This window comes from Myotis nattereri (genome assembly GCF_964212035.1).
Source record: "Myotis nattereri genome assembly, chromosome: 16".
In the NCBI taxonomy this organism is placed as follows: Eukaryota; Metazoa; Chordata; class Mammalia; order Chiroptera; family Vespertilionidae; genus Myotis; species Myotis nattereri.
This window is the reverse complement of record NC_138091.1, coordinates 32,240,054-32,267,150: the sequence shown is the minus strand read 5'-3', so window position 1 is coordinate 32,267,150 and position 27,097 is coordinate 32,240,054. Positions and strand designations below refer to the sequence as shown.

At 57.5% G+C, this 27,097-nt stretch overlaps 1 protein-coding gene across 1 annotated transcript; it reads left to right on the top strand.

The window, feature by feature from the left end:
* Window positions 1-25,170, top strand: TSPOAP1 (TSPO associated protein 1). The gene is made up of 31 exons (XM_081109246.1): window positions 1-416; window positions 1,184-1,291; window positions 1,560-1,688; window positions 2,266-2,445; window positions 2,977-3,162; window positions 4,389-4,466; window positions 4,553-4,636; window positions 4,891-4,980; window positions 5,167-5,289; window positions 5,539-5,643; window positions 6,984-7,034; window positions 7,432-7,452; window positions 8,485-8,689; window positions 9,277-9,449; window positions 10,659-10,774; window positions 11,109-11,218; window positions 12,593-13,423; window positions 13,590-13,741; window positions 14,054-14,428; window positions 14,511-14,750; window positions 15,073-15,255; window positions 15,854-16,726; window positions 17,357-17,456; window positions 17,555-17,709; window positions 18,517-18,685; window positions 19,306-19,350; window positions 19,763-19,795; window positions 19,979-20,082; window positions 20,173-20,244; window positions 20,400-20,510; window positions 23,959-25,170. The coding sequence occupies exons 1-31, from the start codon at window positions 87-89 to the stop codon at window positions 24,136-24,138; spliced, it is 5,712 nt and encodes a 1,903-aa protein (XP_080965372.1). The 5' UTR covers window positions 1-86; the 3' UTR covers window positions 24,139-25,170.
* The last annotated feature ends 1,927 nt before the right edge of the window (window positions 25,171-27,097 follow it).

Here is a 27,097-nt window from a genome sequence, read left to right as displayed (position 1 = left end):
GTTTGGTCTGGCATGACCCTTGCCAGCCCTTCCACTTGGCTGGGTGATGTCCCCCAGCCCGAGTCCTGGGGCCCCTTGGCAGTACCATGGAGCAACTGACACCCCTCCTACGGCTGGGGGACCCCAGAGCTATGGAGCCATGGGCACAGCCTGCCTGGCAGAGCTGGATTCCAGGACAGGAGGGCGAACCTGGAAGTGCAGCCCCAAGCACTGTCGATACTCCGGCAGCTCTGCAGGTTGGAGAACTGAGGCCTTTGGAGAGCTCTGAGCCCAAGGGAGCCTGGAGCCCTGGGCCCGTGGGGGACATTGACCCTGAAGGAACAGAAACCGGGCTGCCCAGCTTGGGGCAGCAAGCAGCGAGCTCCGGACCCAGCTGCCCACGGCTGGAGGACGAGGAGGTGGAGGCTTTCCATGAGGTAAGGGAGCGGTGGAGGGCTTGGTCTGAGAGGTGGGGGGCCTCTCCTCATGGGCATGATATGCAACCCCGCTGCCCACCTCTCCTCTCCTGGTCTGTCTCCATCTGTGGTTTCCAATTCTGTGACTATCTGTCCTCCCTTCTTTGGACAGGAATCTTAGTGGCTCCATTTCTTGCCATCTGTCTGTCCTTCTGATTCTCTGTCTATCTGTCTACATTTGGCCGTGCCCTACCCCCCCTCTCTCTGTTACTCTCTCTCCGACAGTCTGTCTGTCTGTCTGTGTCTCCTCCTCCCTGAGTCTCTGTTCTTGGGGGCTGGAGGTTACTGGGGTACCTGGAGCTATATGATGGAATCAGAGTGCAGAGAAAGCAGATTTAGGGGAGGGGGCTCAGTGTTGAGCTGAGCCAGGGAGGACAAGGTTTGGGGTGGGTGTGAGATGGAGGGAGTGGACTTTGGGGGAAGGGACCCAGGGACCATGGAGCCTGGAGGGGTGGGCATGGGAACTTGGGCTGGCATTTCCCAGGAGGAGGTGAGCAGGGATGGGAAGAATTGGGGACTACCAGAGAGGGTCCCAGGATCGGGGGTGCCCGTGCGGGCAGGGAGGACTAGATAGCCCTTTCTCCTGGACCTCCTGAGCCGACTCTGAAAGCCTGGGATGTGGGGAGAGCCTTCTTGTCTGCGTGTCTCCGGGGGCCATGGTGGGAGAGCGCTCGCTGACTAGGTCGGGTGGGTTCCTGAGGCCCTGTGCCCTGCCTTTCCCGTGCCAGGGCAAGCTGAGCATGGGCTTCGGGGACAGGCCCAGCCTGGAGCTGCTGAGGGCCCTGGGGGAGCTGCGGCAGCACTGTGCCATCCTCAAGGAGGAAAACCAGAGGCTGGTGAGTCCTGGGTCCTGGCTGGAGCTGGGGGGAGGCAGACTCAGACACTCTGCCCCTCTGCCTCAGTGTCCTCCTCACCCCATATATACCTCCCACAGTGGGGGCCACATGGAGGTGACATGAGCCCTGACCCAGAGAGGGTGAGCCCTTATCTAGAGTTGCTGAGGACTCCACTGCGAGCCCAGGGCTCTAGCCCAAGGCCCGGGCAGTCAGGATTGGGTCAGCGGGGTGCTTCCCACATGCCTTATCCTGGCTGACCCCTTGTCAGAGGAGGAGCAGCTTTCCAGAGACGGAGGAGAAGGTGCGGAGGCTGAAGCGAAAGAACGCCGAGCTGGCGGTCATTGCCAAGCGCCTGGAGGAGAGGGCCCGGAAGCTGCAGGAGACTAACCTGAAGGTGGTGAGGATGGGAGGCCGGAGGCTGCAAGATGAAGGCTGTGTGACCAGGGAAGAGGGAAGTCAGGGCTGGGCCTGAGGGGTGGGGTTTAGGAGTCGTGGACTCTTAACACCCAGGAAAGCAGGAACTCAGGGGGCCAAAGTGTAGGAAGGGCAAATGCTGGCCAGGCTAGGGGGCTGAGGCTTTCTGGAGCTACAGGAGGGAGGGAAGGGCTGGGTGGGGAGTTCCTGAGCAGGCAGGGAGCAGGATTCTGGATTACCACGTGCTGGTGCTGGCTACAGTCTCCTGCTGAGCTCATCTCTGGGTGCAGAGCCTGTGGGGGCAGGGATGAAGACCCATCACGGTGGCAGCCCTAAATTAGCAGCATCCTTTGAGCTGAAACTAGGATGTGAGGTTAACTCTGTCAGTCCTGCTTGAGGATTGCGGGGGTCAAATGAGGCTGTGGGTCCCCTGACGCCCCAGACACAGGGTAAAAGCAAGAGGCCACACTTGTAGGTTTTCAACCTAACCCCTCCTTTGAGAAGTGGGAGAAGTGCCCCAGCCCTGAGATGACCATTGGCCTTACCCCTCCTCTGGCCAGGTGAGTGCCCCTGTGCCCCGTCCAGGGCCCAGTTTGGAGCTGTGCCGAAAGGCCCTGGCCCGCCAGCGAACCCGGGACCTCAGTGAGACAGCCAGCGCCCTGCTGGCCAAGGACAAGCAGATTGCTGCTTTGCAGCGGGAGTGCAGGGAGCTGCAGGCCAGGCTCACCCTGGCGGGCAAGGTGCGAGGAGGCCCTGGTCACCCCATCCAGCTCAGGCCTACCCAGAGCCACCTGCCTGGCTTGTTGGGAGGTGGACCGAGATGTTAATGAGATGCAAATGAAGCGGGAAGGTGGAGGCTGCTGGGGAGTAGGTTCCCCTGGCAACGGCCCAGGTGGGAGGGGGAGAAGCCTGAACTGAGGGGGGCGGAGCCATGAGTCCCAGACCTGGGTGTTTCTGTGCTCCAGGCTTCAGGCTGTGTGCCAGTGGGTTTGGCTGTATGAATCCACACATGTCTAACACTTGCGTCAAGTGATGTTCACAAGGCATTTAGCACAGTGCCAGGCACACGGCGAGTGCCCAGTAAATGAGTCACTGTATGCACGCGGGCTAGCAAATGCTATTCGCACGCCCCTATGACCAAGGCATGTACTAGTATGCATGGGAGGATGTGCACGTTCCCGCGCATCAGAGCCCCTCTAGCCAGGGGACAAGTTGGGGGAGGAGGTGGGCAGGGGTTTAGGCCAGACTCCCCTCCCTGTGCCCCAACCCAGGAGGGCCCCCAGTGGCTCCACTTGAGGGACTTCGACCGACTGCTTCGCGAGTCCCAGCGGGAGGTGCTGCGGCTGCAGAGGCAGATCGCCCTGCGCAACCAGCAGGAGCCGTCCCCGCCGCTCCGGCCGCCGCGCCCCACTGTCCGGGTCAAAGCAGGAGCGCCCACCCCCAGGGCCCCGGGAGAGGTGAGCGCCGGCACCCGGGCAGGTGTGTGTAGATGGAGGGTGGGGGGGCCCGGGATCTCCTCCTAAAACGCGCTCAGAGCAGAGCCCCGAGGATCCGGTGGTGGCGTGCGCACCGCAAGGGCTGGGGGACCCTTCCCGACACCCAGCGGTAGGGTCCCGGTCCAGCCTCCCAGCACTCGTACCTGTGCCCACCCCCGGGAGTTCGTGGTCCGCCCTCCGCAGGCCGGCGCCCCGCCCCGCCGCGCCGCCGCCCCCGCCGCGCCGCCAGTGGTACGGCCTGGCCGCAAATCCCTGGTTGCCCTGGCAGCCGCCCGGGGCTGAGTCTGCGCGCCGCCTCCCGCCGCCGCTGCTGCGCGGGGACGCCCCCTTCAGCGCCCGCCTGGTCCGCCAGGCCCGCCCCCGTTACTCGGGGCAGCGTCCGCCCCGGCTCCAGGTATGGGCGCCCCTCACTGGGCGCGGGGCTTAGCCCCTGTTGCGACGGCTAGAGACCCCACCCCGGGGCCCCCAGAACTTGGAAGTCTGGCTCCTCTCCATCCTCTCTCCTTGGGTAGCCCTTAGGTCCACCTCCTTCTGGGAAGAGGGGTGGGAGAAGCGACTCCATAGCGACCCAAGCCTCGGGGTGTGGGGCGCTTCTTGCTAGATTTGGCCCCTCTGCCTGGCGCAGGGAGGGAGAGGCATCCATCAAGACCTGTCCTTCTCTGGAGTTTGCACAGATAAATGGGGGGTGCCACAGGGTGGGCTTGGGGGGAAGCCTTAGGAGGGCCTGGCCAGGTTTTGCATTGCTGAGATTTGGATTGTCCAGAACCCCTAGCTCTGGGAACACCACATCCCCGGGGACCCAGGTGGCCGCCTAGTTCTCTGCCAGTCATGGAAGGACACCAGGGCAGTTATTGAGTGCAGAGCAGGGCTGCTGCTGGAAGGAGCTAAAAAGGGAAAGCTTTGGCCTGGATAAGGGACCCATCTCCCAGGGCACACATGGGCCTCAGGATCTGGAAGCACAATGTCTGGAGAAGGCGGAGGTGCAGCCCCTGCAGTTCCACATCAGGTGGAGATGATGGGGTGGGTGGGGAGAGAGCACCCCCCCGCCCCCCCCCCCTTCCTGCACAGGGATCTCTTGGCTGACTGTGAGGTGAGGTGGGAACCTCCCACGGACAGGCTGGGCTGGGAGCAGGCTGCCTTGGGGCCCTGTTCTCAGGTGCCAGTCCCGTGCCCCTGGGCATTTCCAGGCTACTCCCCAGGAGGATGTGGAAACCCCACCCGTGGTCCTAGGGGAGCCAGAGAAACAGCAGAGGGTGCAGCAGCTGGTAAGTCCCAGGGCAAGGGCTGGAGGAGGCCTGTTGTGGGCAGCTCTGCCTTCCCACATGAGGAGCCCTCGGTTCTGGCCCCTCAGGAGTCAGAGCTTAGCAAGAAGCGGAAGAAATGCCAGAGCCTGGAGCTGGAAGCCCGAAAAAAGCAGAGGCGATGTGAGGAGCTGGTGAGCTTGGAGGGCCTCCCAGAGGCCAGCTCCCCGTCCCCCAGGCCAGCCAGGTGGCGGCTCCCTCTCCGCTCCGCTTTTATCCTTCTTGCCCCGAGGAGCACACTTTCCCTGTGCTGCCAGGGCTCCTTTCCTGGCTGATGCAGGCTCCAGGTGGGGGAGGAAGGCCAGACTGGGAGGGCATGGTCCTCTGTGTGGAGAGGGGAGGAATGTGGGTGCCAGGCTCCCTCCCCAGAGCTCCTCTGGTCTCTCAGGAATTGCAGCTGAAAGAAGCCCAGAATGAGAATGCCCGCCTCGTGGATGAGAACTCCCGGCTCAGTGGGAGAGCCACGGAGAAGGACCAGGTAGCCACTCCACACAGGTGCTGTGTGGCTTGGGATCCTGTGAGGGCCCTGGTCCCTGGCAAGGGGCTGTCTCCTCCACACCTTGAACGGGGCTGGAGTAGGAAGGGTACTGTTCTGCCCAGTGAAGGAGCTGGTGGGACAAGGCTCACACACACACCCAGCTCCCTGCCACTCCCCCCTCTCCAGGTGGAGTGGGAGAATGCAGAGCTGAGGGACCAGCTCCTGGGGGTGACACAGGAGAGGGACTTGGCCCTTCGCAAGAGCCAGGGCCTGCAGAGCAAGCTGGAGAGCCTGGAGCAGGTGCTGAAGGTGAGAGGGCTGTGTTGGCGGAGGAGGAGGGGAGAGTATTGGTACCTGGCACAGAGAGAACAGTGGGACAGTAGAATACGCCCTTTGTGGGGCACTGGGGTCTCAGGCCCAGTCTTGGAGCTGCGAGCCCCTTTCCTTTTGTAGCCTTAGAGGCTGTCTGGAACACATCTAATCTGAGCCCCCCTCATCTTAGATCTTTACAGAAATGGTGGTGGGTTTCTGGCCTTGACACAGGGTCTTGTATTCCAGCACATGCGGGAGGTGGCCCAGCGGCGGCAGCAGCTGGAGGTGGAGCATGAGCAGGCTCAGCTCAGCCTCCAGGAGAAGCAGGAGGAGGTCCGGAGGCTGCAGCAGGTGGGGACAGGGTGTCGAGGGGGCAGGAGTGCTGGAAGAGTGGGAGGCTGCTGGACCTCAGCCTAGTCATCCACTCACCCAACAAGCATTTAGTGAGCACCCACTATGTGCCAGGTGCTGGGGGACAGTGGGCAAAGACCATGTCCCTGACCAATCAGCAAATAAGCTGATCTGTGATTGAGATGATCCCAGTGGGGGAGGTGGATAGGATACCTGACCGAGTGACTGAGGGACCACTTTAGGTCAGCAGGGGAGGTTTTAATACCTCCAGGTCACGAAGGAGCCAGCTGAAAAGCACTCCAGGTTGGGGACCAGAAGTGCCAATGCCCTGTTGTGGGAAAGAGGTTGGGATCCAGACCAGAGTGGCTGGAACGTAGTTGGAGGGACAGAACAGCAGGGGCAGGCAGGAGCCAGATCACCTTGAGCATTCAAGGCTGTTGAAGGAGTTTGGATATTTTGCTCTCGGAGTGGTTAGAAGCTATTGAAAGGTCCCCAATAGGGAGCAGCATGATCTGACTTCATCATTTTAGAAGGTGACATTGGCAGTGCCGTGGAAGATGGGCTGGGGGAGTGGGCATGGAGCGGGGCCATCAGGTGTTGGGGCTGTTGCAGGGGTCCAGGTGGGAGGTGGTCGCCATCTAGACTAGGGAATAGGCAGTGAAGGTGGAAACAAGTGGATGCATTTGAAGTGTATTTTGAGATAGAATCGACAAGACTCCATGGATTCCAGTCGTACAATGACAATACCCACTCCGTTACCCATTTGCTGAGTAAACCCTGGAAAGGGTGGGGCTTTCACTCCCCAGGACCTGAGAGGCAGGGAGTCCTAAGTTCCGAGTTCTGTCTTGGCCGTTTGGGTTGTGTGTTAAACATTCAAGTGGAGATGCTCATAGACAGATGGATCAATGAGTTTGGAGTCATGGGGAAATTGATCTTGAAGGTAGTTTTGGGGTCATCAGTGTGTTTAGTCATCTGGGAGAGAGTAAAGAGTATAAAGTGGGCTCAGTAGCACCCCAACATTCAAAAGGGGACCAGGAGAAAGAGACTGAGAAGGAGCTCCCAGAGAGATAGGAGGGAAACTGGAGGGTGGATTCCCCGGAAAGAGAGAGACAGCATCAGGCCCACCTCTCCTTGACCCGATTGCCTTCTGGCCTAAGGTATGGCTCAGGGGTAGGAGTCTGGAAGGGAGGAACCCTCAGCCCCTCTTCCTTCTGCCTCTCCCTCTCCTTCCCCTTTTTTCTGCCCTCCATCTGCCCTCGCTACCCTCCCTTCCATCTCCCTCTATCCCACCCCCATTCCTTGTCCTTCCCCTCCAGTATTTTGCCTCCTCCCACCTGTAGGCCCAGGCAGAAGCTAAGAGGGAACATGAAGGGGCCGTGCAGCTGCTGGAGGTAAGTCCCTGGAGGTGGCCACTAGCAACACCAGCTTGGGGGGAGGCAGGGGAAGTTCAGAGAGAGCTGGAGTGGACTGTGTGGGGTGTGGGGTTGCAGGAAGGGCCCTTAAGTACTCTAGTGCCTGGAGAATCCCCTCCACCATTGGCCTGTTTCTCAGGCTAGGGCACAGCCAGGCAGGGTTTGGTGGCAGGAGTCTCATTACCCCGCCCCCCCACCCCCCTCCCAGAGGATGCCTTCACCTTGAAATAGCCTTCAATTTAGGAACTGCTCAGTCAGTCCAGGGAGCTGGCCAGAGGGTGTCCACTTGGGCCCCTGTCTCTCCCTCTCCCTCTCTGGGTGATGACACACCGTCTCAGGATCTAATCTCTCCTCTGTGTTTTCTTTCCTGCCACAGTCTACCCTGGATTCCATGCAGGTACAGCCTCCCAGTCTCCCACCTCCCTGGCCCACTGAACTGCATCTCCTCCCTCAGGCCCAAGTGGTCCCAACTCTCATGTCCAACAGAGCAAAGAGTGACCGGAGCAGACCTGAGAGTCTGTAGATGGGCTGGGGTTCCTACAGGACATGTGGGCCATCTCCTTGTCCCAGACCTGCTACTACACCTGGCAGACATGGGGCCTTCCCTCCTCTAAAGCCCAGCCACTGAGCCCATGAGCAAAGTCATCATCAGCCTAACCCATGGTCCTCTTGACATTGGCCAGGGGAGGGCCCCTTAGGTTGTGACTCGCAGAATACCTGACAAAGAGGTCTTGAGAATTGGCTCGTTCTTGTCACAAGATGTCCCTAGCTCCCGTGTGTGGTCTCTCTAGGGACCTCTCTGAAGGCAGGGATTTGGGTCACTGACTGTGGGAGGGTGACAAGCAGCGGAGCCAAGAAAACTCCTGAGCTGATATTGGTGGTAGTGATGGGATGGGAGCCATTCCTTTTGGCCTAGAAAGCAGCCAGAAGCAGGAAGTGCCACTGCCTGGGGCGAGAGGGTGTGCTGAGTGTGAAGCTGGCCCAGCTCTTCTCTGGAGGAGAGTCATGTGATGCCCCACAGCTCCAGCACTTTACCCTTAGCTTAGACCAGGGGTGGGCAAACTTTTTGACTTGAGGGCCACAGTGGGTTCTTAAGCTGGACCGGAGGGCCCGAACAAAAGCATGGATGGAGTGTTTGTGTGAACTAATATAAATTCAAAGTAAACATCATTACATAAAAGGGTACAGTCTTTTATTTCAATAGTCTTATTCATTTCAAACGGACCGAATCCGGCCCGTGGGCCGTAGTTTGCCCACGGCTGGCTTAGACACTACTAAGGGCAATGGGGCAGCCAGGCCCAGGATTGGTACCCAGGCCTAGGGGCTGGGCGATGTGGTCTGAAGCCTGTGTGCGGCTATGTGGAGATGGCACAGGTTGGGACTGGGCAGCTTTGCTGGGCCTGGTGGCTCATGGTGGGTCTTGGCTCAGGTCCGGGTTCGAGAGCTCGAGGAGCAGTGCCGCAGCCAAACAGAACGCTTCAGCCTCTTGGCACAGGAACTCCAGGCCTTCCGCCTGCACCCTGGCCCCTTGGATCTGCTCACCTCAGCCTTGGGCTGCAGTACCCTTGGGGATCGCCCACCACCCCCCTGCTGCTGCTCCAACCCCCAGCCCTGCCGGGGATCCGGCCCCAAAGGTAAGGTAGACTCCCAGTGCCATGAGCCTGGAATCCCCAGGCTTGGGGATTTGAATAGAGCAGAAAGTTCAGGGTCAGAGAAGGCTAGCAATTCACCCGAAGTCACACAGCAAGTTAGAGCCAGATCTGGAGTGGCTGTCCCCGAGTCGGGCCCAGGTGTCTCAGGCCACTGCTCCTTCCCTCCAATAAGACCTCTGTTCGTGGTCGGGAGTTGGGCTCTAGAACTCGATGGCAGGCAGTGTGGGCTTGTAAGGAGTTGGGTGTCAGACCTGAGGGTCCCAACTCTGTTCACTCAATAGTCTATGTAATTTTGAGCTTGCTGCTAAACCACTGGGCCCCTGGTTTCCTAAGTTATAATAAAGGAAGAACTCGGTGCACCTCATCAAGCTGCTCTGAGGATCATGTGAAATAATATATGTAAAGTTCCTCTACCTCTACTCAGTAAGTTTTCCCAAATATTTCCCTTCTTGTAAGGAAACCCAGCTATGGCGGGCCTGACCCCCATGATCCAAGCAGCTGGACTTTGGTCCCTGGTCCCTCTTCAGGCCACAGACCCCACACCCACCCATGTGCCATCTTTTCTTTAGATTCTGACCTCCCGCCGGGCTCCCCAGGACGCTGCACCCCAAAGTCTTCTGAGCCTGCCCCTGCCCCCCTTCCCGGGGTCCCTCGAAGGACAGCCAAGAAGGCAGAGTCTCTCTCCAACTCCTCTCACTCTGAGTCCATCCACAACAGCCCAAAGTCATGCCCTACGCCTGAGGTCAGTGCTGGGGAGGGGCCTGGGTTCTGGCTCTGCTTCGGCAAAGTGGGAGGGGAGGTGGCCCTGACCTCTGTGGGTTCCCCAGGAGTTGGGTGACCTCTGGCCTATGGGGGGTTCCACGTTGGGAAGTGGAGCCAGGCCCTGGGAGAGAAGGGCCCGTAGATTCCTCCTGGTCCGCAGGGAACTCAAGGAGGAGCCATCTTGGTCTCCAGGGCCACCCTGAAGGCCCTACCTTGAGCCACCCAGCCCCACCCCTCTGGGGCTCAGGGAAGCCCTAGAGAAGTCCTGGGTTGGCTGGAGGGAGGTACCCTGGCGCCAGGATCCACATAATGAGACTGCTCACGAGAGTGGCTGCAGCAGAAGAGATGGGCGTGTGAGAAAGATCACAGGTTCCGCGATTCCGATCCCAGTTGTCTTAGCAAGACCCTTTCTGGGATTTGGTTTCCTTGTTTGGATTTTGGAGCTAATAAAACCTGCCTTGTAAGTTTGTTGTGAGGATTAAATGAAAAAAAAAAAATATATAAGGAGAGTGCCTCCCTCAGTGCAGAGCACACACTAAATACTTCAATGTGTCAGCTACAGTATTATTATCACCGAGCTCTTGGGCATCACTCCCAACTCTTCCAATCACCTCCTACCTCCCAAACTCCAGAAAGTGGAGGGGCGGGCTGGAGCCGCCCTGCTGCCCCAGGTTGTGGGAAGTGGTAGAACCCAGCCCCGGCCCTCTACTGCCCCCTTGTGGGACAGAGTGGTGGTGCTGGATTTGGATGCCCGGTGCTCAGTGCACTTCTCACACAGGGACAAAGGGACTTCTTTGTCCTTCTGCCTCCTTGCCTTCACCTGTTCAGAGTTCGAGTGCTTTGCTGTGTTTTTACCTTAAGGAGACAACTGCCATTGGACACCCACCCATGCCAGTGTGGCCGGCCCCCTCTCCGATGGGGAAGGTGGTCGTTTCCTGGGCTGGTGCAGTAGAAGTCAGGGCTCCAGGAGGGACCCAGGTCGTCCCCACTCCCTCTCTCTGCAGCAGCTGGGCTTTGCTAGGATCTGCTGGCTCAGGAGTGGATTTAGAAAACAGCGGGGCTCATTGCTATGGGCCTTGTACTCCTTTTCCCTTCTCAGAGGTCCTCCTCTGGCTCAGCCTGGAAACCTGCTTGCTTGGCCATTGGCCCTGGGTCATGGCGAGGACTGGCCCTTTCTGTTTCCCCCCAGGTGGACACAGCTAGTGAGGTGGAGGAGCTGGAGGCAGACACCGTCTCCCTGCTCCCAGCAGCGCCAGAGGGCAGCCGGGGAGGAGCCAGGATCCAGGTCTTCCTAGCACGCTATAGGTGGGCCTCTCACCCTGCTCCCTATGCCCCCAGCATGTGGGGTGGGTGGGAGGAAGGGGCCTGGAGAAGACAGAGGCATCTGGGGAAGATGGGGTCGGTACAGGGATCCCAGTTGAACATGTGCTCTTAACCTAGTTGGGCCAAGGTGGGTGCAGTGAGCAATCTCTTTGGCTAAAGGTGGACAACCAAGTCTCCATAAGGGCCTGGGGCAGTGGGGAGAGGAAATGAGACATGGAGGTAGGATGTAGGTCACAGTCCTCCTCCTCCTCCTCCTCCTCCTCCTCCTCCTCCTCCTCCTCCTCCTCCTCTTCCTCCTCCGTGCCTCTTCCAACAGCTACAACCCCTTCGAGGGCCCCAATGAGAATCCAGAGGCAGAACTTCCGCTTACTGCTGGCGAGTATATCTACATCTATGGCAACATGGATGAGGATGGCTTTTTTGAAGGTAGGAAGGTGGTGGGGTCCTTCTGTCCATTCCTCTGCTTTTAAGCTCTTCTTCCCAAAGACCTCCACCCATCCGTACCCTCTCCCCAGCATGCTCGGTTCGGCCCACCGTCACTTTTCAGACTCACCTACAAGGCAGCAGAGACCTGGCAGCCTGTGGGGAAAGGGGAAGGAAGGGTATTGGGAAAGGGGGCAGCTGGTGTGACTGCAGGCCAGGACAAGGCCTCACACAGTGCAGATGACAGACAGTGACACGGGATTTTGACTGAATTCACTTTTGTGCTGGCAGACAGCGCATGGCAGTGTTCAACACCAGTGACATCGAGGTCAGACAGGCAGCACAGATCTGATGCTGGACTCAGCTGGGTGTAGGGAGGAGGAATCAGGGTCCAGAGCCCAGGAAAGGGTGTTAGCAGGTAGTTAGCAGGTGTCAGGGCCCAGGCAGGGGGGTGGGCTTCAGAGCAGTTCTCCAGGGGGCAGACCAGGCAACTGAGGCAGATGTCCCATTACTGAGACTGGGGAACAGGGCCTGGGGATTTCTCCTTCTCTCAGATTAGCTTGACATGACATGCTGTGTGCCCAATTTCTTCCTTCCTTGACGTCCCTCAAATAAACAACAGCACATGTTACAATACTTGGTGGTCAAGTGTTCAGGGGAGCTGGCACAGGTGACAGAACTGACCTTTGGTGGCTGCCTAGACCAGCCGTGGGCAAACTACAGCCCGCGGGCCGGATCTGGCCCGTTTGAAATGAATAAAACTATTGAAAAAAAAGACCGTACCCTTTTATGTAATGATGTTTACTTTGAATTTATATTAGTTCACACAAACACTCCATCCATGCTTTGGTCTGGCCCTCCGGTCCAGTTTAAGAACCCATTGTGGCCCTTGAGTCAAAAAGTTTGCCCACCCCTGGTCTAGACTGATCGCCAGTCATGCTCCCGGCCCCAGGCCTGCTTCTAATCCCATCCGGAACATACTTCAGCACGCACCTCCTCAGAGCACGGACATCCGCCTACATCCTTGTAGCATCAGTGTCACCTCCGGACTAGATAGAAACGCACCATCTCAGCTTCACCCAGACCTAACAGAATTAGAATCTGCATTTCAACAAACCTCCAGGTGATTCACGCGCACATTACAAATAAGGAGCCCTGTGCCGTATAGCCGCAATACTGTGATCACACTTACGAAAACGAACAGTAACTCCCTAATCTAGGTCTTGACTGCTCTTGTCTTTTAAAAGTACTGACAGGCAAACCTTGATTTGAATCAGATGCTAAGATCACCCACTGGCCATTGCTAAAATGCACTCATTGGACTGGTTTTTCCCTACCTCCTCTCTGCCTTTCCCTTCCCTGCCCTCCCGTCGCCAGGAGAGCTCATGGATGGCCGAAGGGGCCTGGTTCCTTCCAATTTTGTAGAGCGCGTGTCCGACGACGACCTCCTGACCTCCCTCGCTTCGGAGCTGGCCGATTTGTCCCACAGTTCAGGCCCTGAACTTAGTTTCCTGAGCGGTGGTGGAGGCGGCAGCAGTAGCGGGGGCCAGAGTGTCGGGGGACGCAGCCAGCCCAGGTCAGAGGAGGAGACTGCAGGGGATGAGCTCAGTCTGAGCCCCTCACCCGAAGGCCTGGGCGAGCCCCATGCTGTGCCTTACCCCCGCCATCTGGCCGTCCTCAAGCAGCTGGCCCACAGCGTGGTGCTGGCCTGGGAGCCGCCTCCTGAGCGAGTGGAGCTGCGTGGCTACCAGATCTGCGTGAATGGGGAGCTGCGTCAGGCCCTGGGACCTGGGGCGCCCCCCAAGGCTGTGCTTGAAAACCTGGACCTGCGGGCCGGGCCGCTCCATGTTTCTGTGCAGGCCCTGACCAGCCGGGGCAGCTCTGACCCTCTGCGCTGTTGCTTGGCCATGGGTGCCGGGGCCGGGGTGGTACCTACCCAGCTACGCGTCCATCGACTGACAGCCACTTCTGCTGAGATCACCTGGGTGCCCGGCAATAGCAACTTGGCTCATGCCATCTACCTCAACGGGGAAGAATGCCCCCCTGCCCGCCCCAGCACCTACTGGGCCACCTTCTGCAACCTGCGGCCTGGCACACTCTATCAGGCCCGCGTGGAGGCTCAGCTCCTACCTGGCGGATCCTGGGAACCAGGCTGGGAGAGGCCGGAGCAGCGGACTGCCACCCTGCAGTTCACGACACTCCCAGCAGGTCTGCAGGCTTGGGCATTGATGTCTGTAACACCCAGCAGGCCAGGCCCTGGGGGGTAGAGGAAGGAGAGACTGCTGTTATTAGCATTTCCAGGGAAGTGGCAAAGTGGGCGGTATCTTCAGGGGTGAGTGTCCTGCATTACTGGGTCTGTGTCCCTTCCCCCCAGGCCCACCCGATGCCCCCCTGGATGTGCAGATTGAGCCGGGGCCCTCTCCTGGAATCTTGATCATCAGCTGGCTCCCCGTAACCATAGATGCTGCTGGGACCTCCAATGGCGTCCGCGTCACAGGCTATGCCATTTATGCCGATGGGCAGAAGGTACGGTCTGGCGACTCTGTCCATCTGTACCCTTGCCATGCTCTGAGCCTAGTCTCCCCAGCCTGGCACAGCGATGCCCAGCCCCTGGCATTTGGGCGCTAGGTAGCAGATTAGTTAAGAGCATGGGCTTCGGTAACTGGGATTCAAAACACCGTCCTAGCACTGAAGCCCTGTGGCAGGCGGATCAAATGAGACAGGCAGGGCAAGGGCTCAGCACGGCGCCTGGCCAGTGCGAGCCACTGCGGTCGTTGTGTCCTCACACTGGGTCATCCCAGCTTCCCTTTCCCATCCTGTGCTCCCTCCACCCTGCAGATCATGGAGGTGGCCTCGCCCACAGCGGGCAGCGTGCTGGTGGAGTTGTCCCAGCTGCAGCTGCTGCAGGTGTGCAGTGAGGTGGCCGTGCGCACCATGTCGCCCCACGGCGAGTCGGCCGACTCCCTCCCAGCTCCCGTGGGCCCGGCCCTGGCTGCGGCCTGCCTGCCGGCCAGGGTCTCCTGCCCCTCACCACTGCCAGGCTCAGAGGCCAGGCCGCCCCTTGCTCCAGCCTCTCCAGCTCCCGGAGACCCCAGCTCTCCCCTCCGATGCCCCGAGCCCCATGGAACTAGAGAGCCCCATGGAGTTCCTGCAGCAAGCCCTCCCAGAGAGACAAGAGGATCCCAAGAGGAGCCCACAGCACCTTGCTCCCAGGTACCCTACTGGGCAGGGGGGCGCAGGTGGAGGCTGGGAGAGGGGCCGGGGCTTGGGCTCTTCCTCAGTGCCTCCATTCCAGGAGGAGGCCGGGGCAGCTGTGCTGGGCACCTCAGATGACAGGAGGGCCAGAGAGCCAGCCGTGGGGGAGGGAGCTCCCGGCCCTGCAGCGTCCTCACTGGCCCAGGACGAGGCTGAGGGGACCGCGGGAGAGGCCTGCCTGGCACCCTGCTCCACGGAGGGGGCACCGGCCCCGAAGGTGCCCTGTGCTGAGGCCAGCCTTGGAGGAGACACGGGGGCTGGGCTGAGGCCCAGGGCTGAGGTACGGGGTTAGGGACATACTGTGCCACCTCAAAGAATCGGGCCTGTTCCTTGCCTCCTGTCAGCCAAAGCTTGGCCCCCTCTGCTGGTTCTGTGCTCTGGTCTGTGCTGTGTACCTGTCTATTTCTTTGCCATTGTATCTTCCCAGATTTCTCCTCCACCCCCTCGCTGTGTGTACCCCCATTTGGGACACGACCCTCTCCCTCTGCCAAGGGGTTCCTTTCATTCTGGCTTCATTCTGGCTGGGGCTGACCCTGCCAGGGTGCCCCACCCCGAGTCCTTCTCTGCCCCCCCCCCCACCTCCTTTGTCTCACCTCTTGCAGAAGGAGGACATGGCAGAGCTCGGGGTGCGTCTGGTGAACTCCCTTGGGGACCATGGCCGAAACTCAGATCTGTCAGACATCCAAGAGGAGGAGGAAGAAGAGGAGGAAGAGGCGCTGGGTTCCAGGGCTTGCTCTTTCCAGAAGCAGGCTGCTGGCATCAGTGTCAGGGAGAATGGGCCCAAGGTAATGGGGTGAGGAGGGGCTGATGGGCCCTAGACCTGGGGTTCCAGGGGTCTCTACCCCATGTGTCAGCAGCTGCTCCAGCCACCAGTGAGTGCCAGCAACATTCTAGGTGTGTGGCCTGGGCCCTGTCCTGAGCCCCAGACAGGAAGTGGCTCAGGATTGACCTCTGCCCTCCTGGGAAGAAAGGGGAGGATGAGGAGCTCTTTGTGGCACCTTCTCTGGCTTCAGCCCACCAGATGCAGCTCCCTGGCCATCTGAGATCCCTGTGTTGGGAGCTACTGGGGAAGGAGTAGGGAGTCCTCTCTGCTATTACAGGCACGGCCTGCTCCTGTCACTCAGGGCCCTGAGCATCTGGGCAGCCATATCCTGGGTGTGTTCCCTCATTCTGTCTCTGGCTCTGTCTGGACACACCATGTGACTTTGGGCCACCCCCCTCCCCTCCTCTGGTCCTTCCTCTTGGAGGAAGCTAAGGGAGGCCTTGAGGTTACCTGTAACCCCTGCTCTCATCTGAGGGCAAAGGTCACAGCTCTTTCTTTTTTCCCATGGACCTCTCTTCCCTGCTGCCCTCCTCCCCCATTTCACCCTCCCCAACCCCCAGCCCCAGCCCCAGCCCCAGCCCCAGCCTGAGCCCTTCTCTGAGACTGACAGTGACGAGGAGATCTTGGAGCAGATCCTGGAGCTGCCCCTCCAGCAGTTCTGCAGCAAGAAGCTTTTTAGCATCCCGGAGGAGGAGGAGGAGGAGGAGGAGGAGGAGGAGGAGGAGGAGCAGCAGCAGCAGCCTGGGGCAGGCTCTTCTTCCCAGGACCGCAGCCCACGGGAGCCTGCATTGCTGGAGCTGGGCAGTGACAGCAGTCGTCCTCAAAGACCTGGACCATGCCCCTTGTCTCCTGAGCCCTGCAGTGCCGGGGAGCACCTGGAGGACATGGCAGGGCTAGTTGGTGGAAGCAGCTGGGGGAGAGGAAGTGGCTCGACCGAGAAGCCCCCAAACCGCAAGCGGTCCCCAGATCCCCGCGAACACTGCAGCCGCCTTCTCAGCAACGGCGGGACCCAGGCTGCTGGACGACCCGGCCCCACACGGGAGAGGGGTGGCCCACCTGTGGGCGAGGGCACCAGGGGTGGACCAGAGGCTGGTGGGAGAGGGCGGCCAGCCCCTTCCCAGAGGTACCCTCATGGCCGGACGCCAGAATCTATCCTGACCAGCTGCCTCTCCCCCAAGTGCTTGGAAATCAGCATCGAATACGATTCTGAGGATGAGCAGGAGGCAGGCGGCGGCGGTGTCAGCATCACCACCAGCTCCTGCCACCTCAGAGACGGGGAGGCCTGGGGCACAGCGCCCATAGGAAGGTCCAGGGGAGCTCGGAAGGCCAATTCAGGCCCCGGCCCCTACCCACGCCTCCCGGCCTGGGAGAGAGGGGAGCCAGAGCGGAGAGGTTGCAGTGCGACTGGCAGAGCCAAGGAGCCAGCCTCCCGGGTCCGTGCCCACTCCCCACCCCGGCAGCCCCCTGCCTGCTGCCGCCCGGCGGCTCTGCTTGCTGCCCACCAGCCACTCCCATTCCACGCTGCCGCCTTCATCAGCAGAGGTGGGGCTGGGCCTCTGGGCTCCCTCATCTGTCTTCCCACCCGCATTCCACTGCTTTGCTGCTTCTGCTGATCGGAACTGGGAGGCACCACATTCTGTTGTTATTTAGTCACCAATTGCCGGCCCCCGGCCCCCGGCCTTTGGGCGGGGTGGCCCTTTCCTCCCCTTAGGACACTGACTGTGATGTCCAGCGTCACCCACCCTGACGATGAGGAGAGGCCCTCCTCTCAATTTCTCCTGGGTCAACTCTGAGCTCTCACCTTAGTCCCCTCCACTGCACACAGCTACCGGGGTGGCTGGAGCTGGGGCTCTCCACCGGCCCTTCCTCCCCCATGGGGGTGTCTGAAGTCTCCAGTGAGGTTGGACCGAGACTGCAGGAGAAGAATGTTGTGTCCCTGCTCTGCTGTGCTGCTTTTGCTGACGGGGCAGAGCTGGGGAGCACGTGCGGGGTCCTGCCCCTGTTGAGGTGCCCGCCAGAGGGATGGTGTGACATTTCTGCCCTCTGTTGCCCCCTCTTTGCAGGCAACGGAGATTGGAGAGCCCAGAGGGCAGGACAGGTCTGGGCAGAGGGGCCCCCTTCGGAGAGGGACCCGAGCCCCCAGGCCAGACGCCACTGAGCTGGGTGAGCACCTGATGGGGGCGGGGCTGGGTGGAGGGGGCCTTTCCTAGCCTCTTGGCTAGAGCTCATTATCATTGCTCTCTCTCCCCAAATTGCCACAGCCCCTCCGAGGAGCCGCCTAGAAGAAGTGCTGGCTCACCAGGACCTACCTGTCAGGGTCTTTGTGGCTCTGTTTGACTACGACCCTGTGTCAATGTCACCCAACCCCGATGCTGGGGAAGAGGAGCTCCCCTTCCGGGAAGGCCAGATCCTGAAGGTGACTCACTGTCTGGGTCCTCCCTCCTCCCTCCTCTCCTGTGTGGAGATAGAACCCATGCATGGGCCAGCACACAGCTTTTAGAGCCACGTGCAATGGGGTTGTCACTTCTGGCTGTGTGACCTTGAATAGATGAACTCTTCTGGGCCTGTTTCCTCATTGGTAAAATGGGGATAATGTTACTGTCTACCTCACAGGGCTCTTTGAGGTTTAAATGATTCAATTCACATAGAGTACTTAAACTGCCTGGCACATAGCCCGATATAACTACTGCTGTTAACATCACAACATATATATTGATTTCAGAGAGGAAGGGAGATGAGAGATAGAAATGTTAATGATGAGAATCATTGGTCGGTTGCCTCCTGCACCCCCATGCCCCCCACACTGGGGATAGAGCCCGAAACCCGGGCCTGTGCCCTGACTGAGAATTGAACCGTGACCTCCTGGTTCATAGGTTGGCGCTCCACCACTGAGCCACATCAGCTGGGCAGCATCACAACTTTTATTGTGCTTCCAAGTATTTATTGAAGGCTTTTGCTCTTGCTCTGAGGTTGCGGAGATCTAGTTTGAGGTAGGGCCAGGGGAATGAATGGACGTGCAGGTAGTGGGTGACGATAATACAGAAAAGGCTCTTTTCTTTCATCTCTCTGATCCTGATTCTTGGCCCTTTCCCCCTATTTCGTGTTCCACAGCCACAAAAGGCAGAGCGTTCTGCAATTCCAAGTGTAGCGCTGTGGGGCTGGGGCCTTGGGCACAGGGAGCAAGCTCAACTGGCCTCCTGAAACAGCTGGTCTTTGCCTCCAGGTGTTTGGGGACAAGGATGCTGATGGCTTCTACCGGGGCGAAGGTGGAGGCCGGATGGGCTACATCCCCTGCAACATGGTGGCTGAGGTGGCTGTGGACACTCCTGCAGGGAGACAGCAGCTGTTTCAGCAGGGTTATTTGTCCCCGCATGGTCTTGTTGAGGGCTCAGGTATGACCTGCCGCTGTGCCTCAGCCAAGGCCCCCACCCCAGTTCCAATCCCCCCGCCCCCCAAGCTTTGTATGTCTGGAGTATGGAGCATTTGTGTGTCTGGAGAGGTGGGCAGCCTCATTTTCCAAGAGTCTCGCACAGCCACGGGGGCCTCACAGACGGAGGCCAGTGTGGCCACAGCAGGGAGCTGCCACATGGAGCAGGGTCTGCTGCAGAGGGGATGGGCTTTGTATTTTGGATCCTGGAGGTTAGGGATGGGAGAGGAATGCTCTTTTTTAGAAAAACATTTTTTTTTTATTGGTTTCAGAGGGGAAAGAGAGATAGAAACATCAATGATGGGAGAGAATCATTGATCGGCTGCCTCCTGCATGCCTCCCACTGGGGATCAAGCCCGCAACCCGGGCATGTGCTCTGGACTGGAATCGAACCTGGGACTCTTCAGTCCACAGGCTGACGCTCTATCCACGAAGCCAGCTAGGGCAGGAATGCTCTTTAGAGACGTGTGCACAGGGACCCTGGTGTGGCCCCAAGAGGAGACTCCAGAATCACTGTCCTATCCCCTGCCTCAGTTTCTCTCTTACATTCACTTGCCTTCCTGGATCTCTATCTGTCCTCCACAGCCCGAACAACTGGGCCACCCCCCAAGCCCCGCCGCTCCAAGAAAGGTGGGTGAGATCCCCTCTCCTTTGGTGCCCGTGGGGATGGGGGTCCCTGCTTGGCTCTCTGGGGACACACATGTGGGGTTTTGAGGAGGTAAAGGGAATCAGGGCAGACCTTCACACCATCCACCCTTCTCGAGGAGGTTACTTCATTCTAAAGGGGACCGGAGTGGCTTGCCGGGCCCTCTGTCCCAACAAGCCTCTGACTGTAAACTCTGTGCAACCTGGAGGAAATCACTCACCCTTCCTGGGCCTTAGCTCATGCCCCACACCAAAGGGCTGGGCTCATGTGCTCTCTGAGCATCCTTCTCCCGCATCCCTGCGGTGAGGCTGAGCATCCCGCCCGCCCTGCCCCATCCCCTGCTTGGGATGAGCAGGGATGTGCGGGGCGGGGCTCACACACACGTTCTCTCTGCAGCTGAGTCAGAAGGTGCTGCGCAGCACGGTGCAGGTGAGGGCCAGCCTGCGTAGGGGCGACGGGGAAAGGGCTGGGGCGGGCGGTCCCTCTGGTCTGGGCTCAGAGGCTACAGTGAGGGGGGGAGTTGGTGCAGAGGGGGTCAGCAGACCTCCAGTGCAGAGGGGGTGGGGTGGGGAGTCTAGAGAGAGTCCCGAGTCTTCTCCTCTCCCCTGGCAGGCCCCCCCCAGCTGGTCTCCTCTGCCAGCCTGAGAGCCCCCCGCTCCATGGTGGCTGCGTTTGACTACAACCCTCGGGAGAGCTCCCCCAACATGGACGTGGAGGTGAGGACCCTCAGATAGAGGCCAGCCAACGTGGGTGGCGGGTGGCAGGGCCTCCCTGGGCCTGACCCCTGTCTCTGGGTCTCTCCACAGGCAGAGCTGCCCTTCCGAGCAGGGGACATCATTACTGTGTTCGGGGGCATGGACGATGATGGCTTCTACTATGTGAGAGCACTGGGGAGAGGGATGCCTGGGGGAATGGACAAGCCACCTCCCATGACAGAGATGTGGACCCCAGGCTGTTCAGGCGGCTTCCGGGTCAAGGGGGTGGAGCTGAGGCCTGTTTCCTAATCTCAATCTCACCAGTATCTCCTCCCCAGGGGGAACTAAATGGACAGAGGGGCCTGGTTCCGTCCAATTTCTTGGAGGGCCCTGGGCCTGAGGCGGGCAGCTCCCACAGGGAGCCTGGGACACCCCCAGCCGAGAGTCAGGTCAGTGAGGACCTGGTGTGGGGGTGGGGCCAGGGCAGTGTGGAGGGAGGGGTGCAGAGGGTGACGACCAATGAGCACTGTGCCCAGGCTGGAGCTGCTGAGTTCTGCCAGAGGAGCCCCTTCAGCAGAGGGGTGATCCCCAGCCCAGCTGCCCACACCCAGGGCTGACGCAGGTGAGGGGCCCTGTGGAAAAGAACCCCTGTGCCTCCATACCTCTAGCCTGGTTCCAGGAATCTCCTACCTGCTGGGTCTCCCTGTCTCCCCAGAGCCGTTCAAAGCCAGTTGCCCAGCCGGGCAGCTTCCTGGGTTCCCACGCTTAGAGCGTGCCTCTTCCTGGGGTGGGCGGAGTACAGTTAAGCTCCAGCCTCACAGGGCAGGGAGAGGGTAAGGAGGCCCAGGAAACCCCAGGCGGTCAGAGGCAGTGCAAAGCAGGGCCGGCCCCTGTGACCTGGCGACCTGGTGACTGAGCGAACCCGTGGGTCTGTCTGTAACCCATCTCCTCTCTTTGCTCCCTGTTCTTCAGAGAACGAGGAAGAGAAGAGTCCAGTGCTAGATGGAGATAGATATATGTAGAGAAAGCGACATGTAAGTGGGGGGCTGGCCCCTGTGTCCGTGTGACCCCCACTCATCACCATAACCAGACAGCACTCCTTTGTCTCGCATGCCCGAGCTGACCTGGCTTTTCCACTTTCCTCCAGGGAATAGGAGAGGGAGATCTTGCTAGGAGGTCATAGGCTCATTCCCTCCCCTTGCCTTTGGCCAGTGCCAGCTGTCATAGAAACACGTCATCTTAGTATATGATGTCCCATATCGGCGGACTCCTCAGATATTCTATAACATACGGCTTATAGAATATTACATGACGTCCACATTATGACTCATCGGTGTATTATGATACTATATGCAATGGTATTATAATATTATGATTATTATTGGTGACAGAAGGATGACACTATAAAGCCACCAGTAATAATAGTCTCCCACCCTTATCCTCGTCGTCATGACCCGTTAGGGGATCAGATGCATGATCTTACTTCCAACTCTCAATTTCCACTGCTGAGGGGAATACAAAAGGGTGGGGGCTTAAACAGTGGAGTCCATAGATGAACCACACCCCTCTTCTGGGGGGGCACTTAGAGACCCCCCTCTATTTCCCCAGCAACCATTCCCTCCTGGCCAGCCATCAGCCCTGACTGGTTGGCAGTAGATGCTGTAACCTCTAGGTGCTAGCAGACCTCTTTGTGGGCAGGCCCTGCTACATCACCTCGGCCTCTCCTCCCCCTCAGCCTGTCTCTGTCTCTCTCTGTCTCTCTCTGTCTCTCTCTGTCTCTCTCTCTCTCTCTTTCTCTCTCTTCCTTGACTGGAATTGAACCTCAGGCCCTTCAATCCGCAGGCCAACGCTCTATCCACTCAGCCAAACCAATCTGCGCTCCTCTCCTCTCTTCTTTTTCCCTAGAAGAAGGAAAGGAGAAAGGCAGAGGGTTTGGAATCCGTACCAAAAGGAGGGATAAAGAACTCCACTTGGACACAGAGCAGTCCAAGTAAGACCCCAGAGGCTTGAAATAGTGTACAACTTGGAGAATTATGATGTGTTCCAACCATAAAGTGAAAGAAAGTCTGGAAGGAGATGAGGTTGGAGAAAGGGGTCCCAGGCTGTCCTCACATGGAAGTCATTACAAGGCCTCTCTTTCCCACACTCCCTCTTCACTCCCTTTCTCCCTTTCACCAGGTTCACCTATTTGCTTTAAAAGAACCCCTCAATTGAAAATTGAAAACAATTCAGGCCTTAGTCAGGATTTTCACCTTTATCCTGAGAACAATAGGAAACCACTTGGCAGACTTAATTAAATGAGTGGTCAGAGCAGGTTTTCTTTTTAAGTTTATTCTCGTTGCTGCATTGAGAATGGTCTGAGAAGAAATGGACAAGAAAGGTTTGGACAGAGCAGTCAGGTGGTGATAGGTAAGAGAGATCATGGTGAACTGAAGTGGTGGGAGCTATAAGATAGAAGGAGTATTGGGCAGGTGTGGACAGTATTTCTAAGGTGGAATTGATAGGTCTTGCTGATGGGTTGAACGATCTTTTACCCGCTCTGCATCCACCCCCTTGGGCATTTAACTTCGAAGTGTCCTCTGCCTCTGTCTCTGGACTTGACCATGTGCCTGGCTTTGGGTAATAGAATGAAGCAGAAGTGCAAGTATGGTGCTTCTAAGTCTACAACTCGAGAGGCCTTGCTCTTTCTTGTGTTTCTGTCATCTCCATGAGGACATTCCTGAGGCAGCTACTGGCATGGAACAGACACGTGGCAGAGACTTGAAGTGCCCAGTCAGCCCAGTTGAGACTCGTCTAGCTCAGTGGTCGGCAAGCTCATTAGTCAACAGAGCCAAGTATCACCAGGACAACGACTGAAATTTCATTTGAGAGCTAAATTGTTTAAACTTAAACTATATAAGTAGGTGCATTGTTATTAACTTAATTAGGGTACTCCTAAGGCTTAGGAAGAGCCACACTCAAGGGGCCAAAGAGCCGCACGTGGCTCGCGAGCCGCGGTTTGCCGACCGCAGAGCGAGGAGGCTCAGCAAGGGAGAGATGCTAAAGGAGGGGCCAGGGCAGCCTCCTTTGTGCTGGGGGCTGAGCGACGCCCGAATATCTCTGGTTTCAGGCTCCCAGCTGCTCTCTCAGGGCCATTCAAGGAAGAGTTCCGATCTCCTCCCCATGGAGTGGCACTGGCTCCCCTCCACGAAGGCCCTGGGGGAGCACATCTGCTGGGCTGGAGGGCATGCCCCTTTGCCCCCTGGAGGGGACAGCTGCCTCTAGTGGTCCTGGTCCTTGCTCTCCCTTCCTTGCGAGGGGATGACAAGGGGGACATTGGGAAACTCCTCCTGAGGGTCAGGTCCAAGGACTCTTGAGTTCTGTCAGCTCAGCACCCCATAGAGAGACCCAGAGAAAGGGAGGGGCTTGCCCAGGGCGCAGGTGAACAGGAGCAGAACTGCCTTTGCCTCTGTCCCTTCAGACTCCTGGCTCATTGCTCCCGTAGCATCACTGTGCTCACTCACCGCTGTGCTCTGTGTGTGGGACAGGCAGGGTGGCAGGGCTCTGTGTTTGTTGTTTGTTTTAGAGAGTGAAAGGGAGGGAGGAGAGGGGAGAGAGAGAGAAAAAAACATTGATGTGAGAGAGACACATAGATTGGTTGCCTCCCACAAGTGCCCCCCATTGGGGCCGGGGTCGAACCTACAACCCAGGTACGTGACCTTTCCTGGGAATCGAACCCGCAACCCTCCAGTGCACGGGCCGATGCTCTAACGACTGAGCGCACCGGCCAGGTGGGCTCTAGCTCTTGACCATGCCTCTGCAACATGGAGTTCTGGGCACCTGAAGCTGTAGGGTAAAGGAGTCAAATTAGGGCAGGGAGTTGGGCCCTGACCTTGTCCCTTTTCTCTCACATTCCAGGACTGGGCTGGCTCAACACAAGTGCCCCCGGGGCCTCCAGGTGGGCCCTGTGCCCCTGGCCCTGGCAGCCTTCCCAGGATTGAACTGGGGGCGCCACAGGGCACAAGCGAGAAGGTGCGGGACCTCTTCTCCAAGGGGAAGCAGCTCCTCAAGAAACTGGGCTCTGGGAAGAAGGCGTGATGCTCTGGCGCATCCTGCAGAAGGAAGTGGTCCCCGGAGGCGCCTTCCCCTCCCCATCCCCCCCCCCCCCCCCCCCGTTCCTGTCCTGGGGGTGGGGTGGGAGGAAGGCCCTGGGCTTCTATTCTTCTGAATTAACACTGTGGCAATTGGAATGGAATCAGAGACTGGGGAAGGTCAGAGCTAAATGAGTCCTTGAGGATGAATCCTCTGAATGGGCACCTTCCTCTTATAGGAGGGGAAACAGGCCCAGAGAGGAAGGAACTCACCATGGTCACAGAGCCAGGACTGGACCCGGGACTCTTGGCTCTTAGTACACCCACCTCTGCCTAGTTTCTCACCACGGGATGCTAGTCCCTTCTCTGGCCTTCCCCCTCCTAGGACAGGGGGCCCTGGGGGAGAAAGGGGCCTGTTCCCTTGGATGGCACTGGCTCTCCTGATCATGTCTTCCCTCCCCTGAAGGGAAGTTTGCACTGGATTGTCCCGAGCCCCTCCCCACAGGCCGTGTATATATGTACATACTCAGTGCCTCAGTCTAGCTTCCTCCATCTCGCATTCATTGCACAGGCCCGGGAAGGAGAAAGGCCATGCCAAAGCGGGCCTAACCCCCAGAGTGCTCCACCCCTCCCTGCAGCCCGGCCTCTGGCCCCTGTGTGCCCCCAACCCCAGAGACCCAGGGGGCCAGAGGCAGAAAGCAGGGTTTGGGTTTGCCTTATTTTGCTCATCAGATTGAATTTCTCTTTTGCTTCGTTTTCCTCTGGCCCCTGCCGGAGCGCGGGCGGGGGAAGGACAGATTTATGCAGCTATTTTCATACATTCCCAGTTCAGAGCGGGGCGGGGCGGGGCTCTCCACCCTCCCCTCCCCATCCATCCCACCGCCTTCGCCTTCGGGGTGAGTGTCTGCATGTTTCCTTCGCTGTGGTGGGAGAGTTTGACTGAACCCCACCCCCACCTTGGTCTCCAGGGGTGAGGAGTGGTGGGGGTATTTGTTTAAAAAGACATTTTATTATAATAAAGTCTATTTTCACAAAACCCATGCTGGATTCTACCTCGGACGAAGGACTCCTCAGGGGGCGCGTCATGCTGGACTTGAGAACCTAGACGTTACATCCCAGGGTGCCTGGGGCAAAATGAATGAACAGCAAGCAGCTGTTGAGTTTCTTGTCTGGAGAAGAAAATTTGTCAGCTTCCTGAGTCCCTGGTTGCAGGGCCAGGTGTTAGAGTTGGGGCAGGGCCCTGGAGGGAAAAAGAGAAGGGGACGAAGGGAGCACGGAGAGAAGGCGCATTCTGCAATCTTGAGTCCCCTGTACCAAACTCAGGGAAACAAAAGATGCAAGAAAAACTAACCAAAGAAGCAAACACTCACCATGCATAGCAAGACTAGAAACGGCAGGATTCCAGAAAAGACAAACAGATGGGAGCTCCTGCTCAGAACCCTCCAAGCAGGCTGCCTGTGGGGGAGTCCTGCACGCTGCTCCCGGCCTAGAGGTGGCCCAGAGCAGAAGACACCCCAGGGCTACGACAGCCGGGGGTTCCATGTGTGACTGCTTTGCATTCTCCTTCTCCCCTGGGGCCTTGAGGCAAAAGTGAGAATGTCTGCCTTTATTTTTATATTATTTTTTTAATTGATTTTTTACAGAGAGGAAGGGGGAGGGATAGAGAGTTAGAAACATCGGTCAGCTGCCTCCTGCACGCCCCCTACTGGGGACGTGCCCGCAGCCAAGGTACATGCCCTTGACCGGAATCGAACCTGGGACCCTTGAGTCCGCAGGCTGACGCTCTATCCACTAAGCCAAACCGGTCAGGGCTATTTTTATATTATTTTTAAGTAGATTTGTTGGGGGAGATATCTTTCTGTATTGTTACATATTGACCTCCCTCATCAGTTTTAAAGGCAGCAAAAAGCCAAACAACAACAACAAAAGCCCATCATGTGGATGTGGCACATTTTTGTGAGGGCTCTTTGGCTTGGTTCTCGTCTTTCGGTAGTTGGAAATGAGGCTGAAGTGAGCACCCTGGTGCAGATGTCTTTATGCTTTCCTAAGCCTGCCTCTGAAGGATACGTTCCTTCCTGGATTTAATACTGCTGAGTCAGAGCCAATATACGTTTTGGACTTTGACTAGCATTGCCAAATTGCCATCCCGTGGCATGGGGGCAATTGCTGCACTTATTTTTTCACCTGCTGACTGGCATTAGCTTTATCAGTCTCTTTGAATTTTAACTAATCTGAATCTTGAATTATTTTTCCTTGAGTTTAGTGCTGTGTGTGTGTATTGTTGGGTTTTTTTTGTAGAATTTTGTCTCATGAAAGTTTATCCCTCTACCCCCCACCAATAAACACAAGTATAAAGGGAGTTAACAGAATAACTATCAAACATTTGTGTAATCATGTAATTTAACTTGTCTTTATAATACTTCCCTAAACAAATTTTTGAAGCAGTATTTAAAACTAACAAAAGCTTGAATATTTACTCTTTGAAAATTTTTTATTTGTTTTATTAAATAGAGAATGAAACCTTTCCGGAATGGTGGGTGTAAAATGCCCAGTGCTTTTCATATTTGGGAATCTACCTCCAAAAGAAAAGGAAAAGCAGCATACTAAGTTTTTTATCTTTAAAATAGTTACCTTGGATGCTTTTATGGGAAAAAATACAGAGTTTACAAGTTCTGTGGAGAAATTTAAAGGTCAAATTTATATACATTTTTCAAAAATATTTAGGAACAGACCTAACAAGAAGGTGAAACAATAACATTTCAATAAAGAATATAAAAGTAGACTTAAATAAAATTATACACTCAAGAATGTAGACTCAATGCATTACTCAAAAAAGTAAACTCTACAAGAGCAAATAATTTGTTGATTGCTATATCCCCAGGACTCCAAACAGTGCAGCACATGGGTGCTCAGTAAATATATGTTGGGTGAATGAATGTACATGGATGGGAAAACTTAATATCATC

Coding starts and splice junctions, on each gene's coding strand:
- TSPOAP1 (XM_081109246.1), top strand. CDS start 87: ATGGAGCAACTGACACCCCTCCTACGGCTGGGGGACCCCAGAGCTATG. Junction 8,690..9,276: donor CCGGGGATCCGGCCCCAAAG/GTAAGGTAGACT, acceptor TCTTTTCTTTAG/ATTCTGACCTCCCGCCGGGC. Junction 17,457..17,554: donor GCCAGACGCCACTGAGCTGG/GTGAGCACCTGA, acceptor AAATTGCCACAG/CCCCTCCGAGGAGCCGCCTA.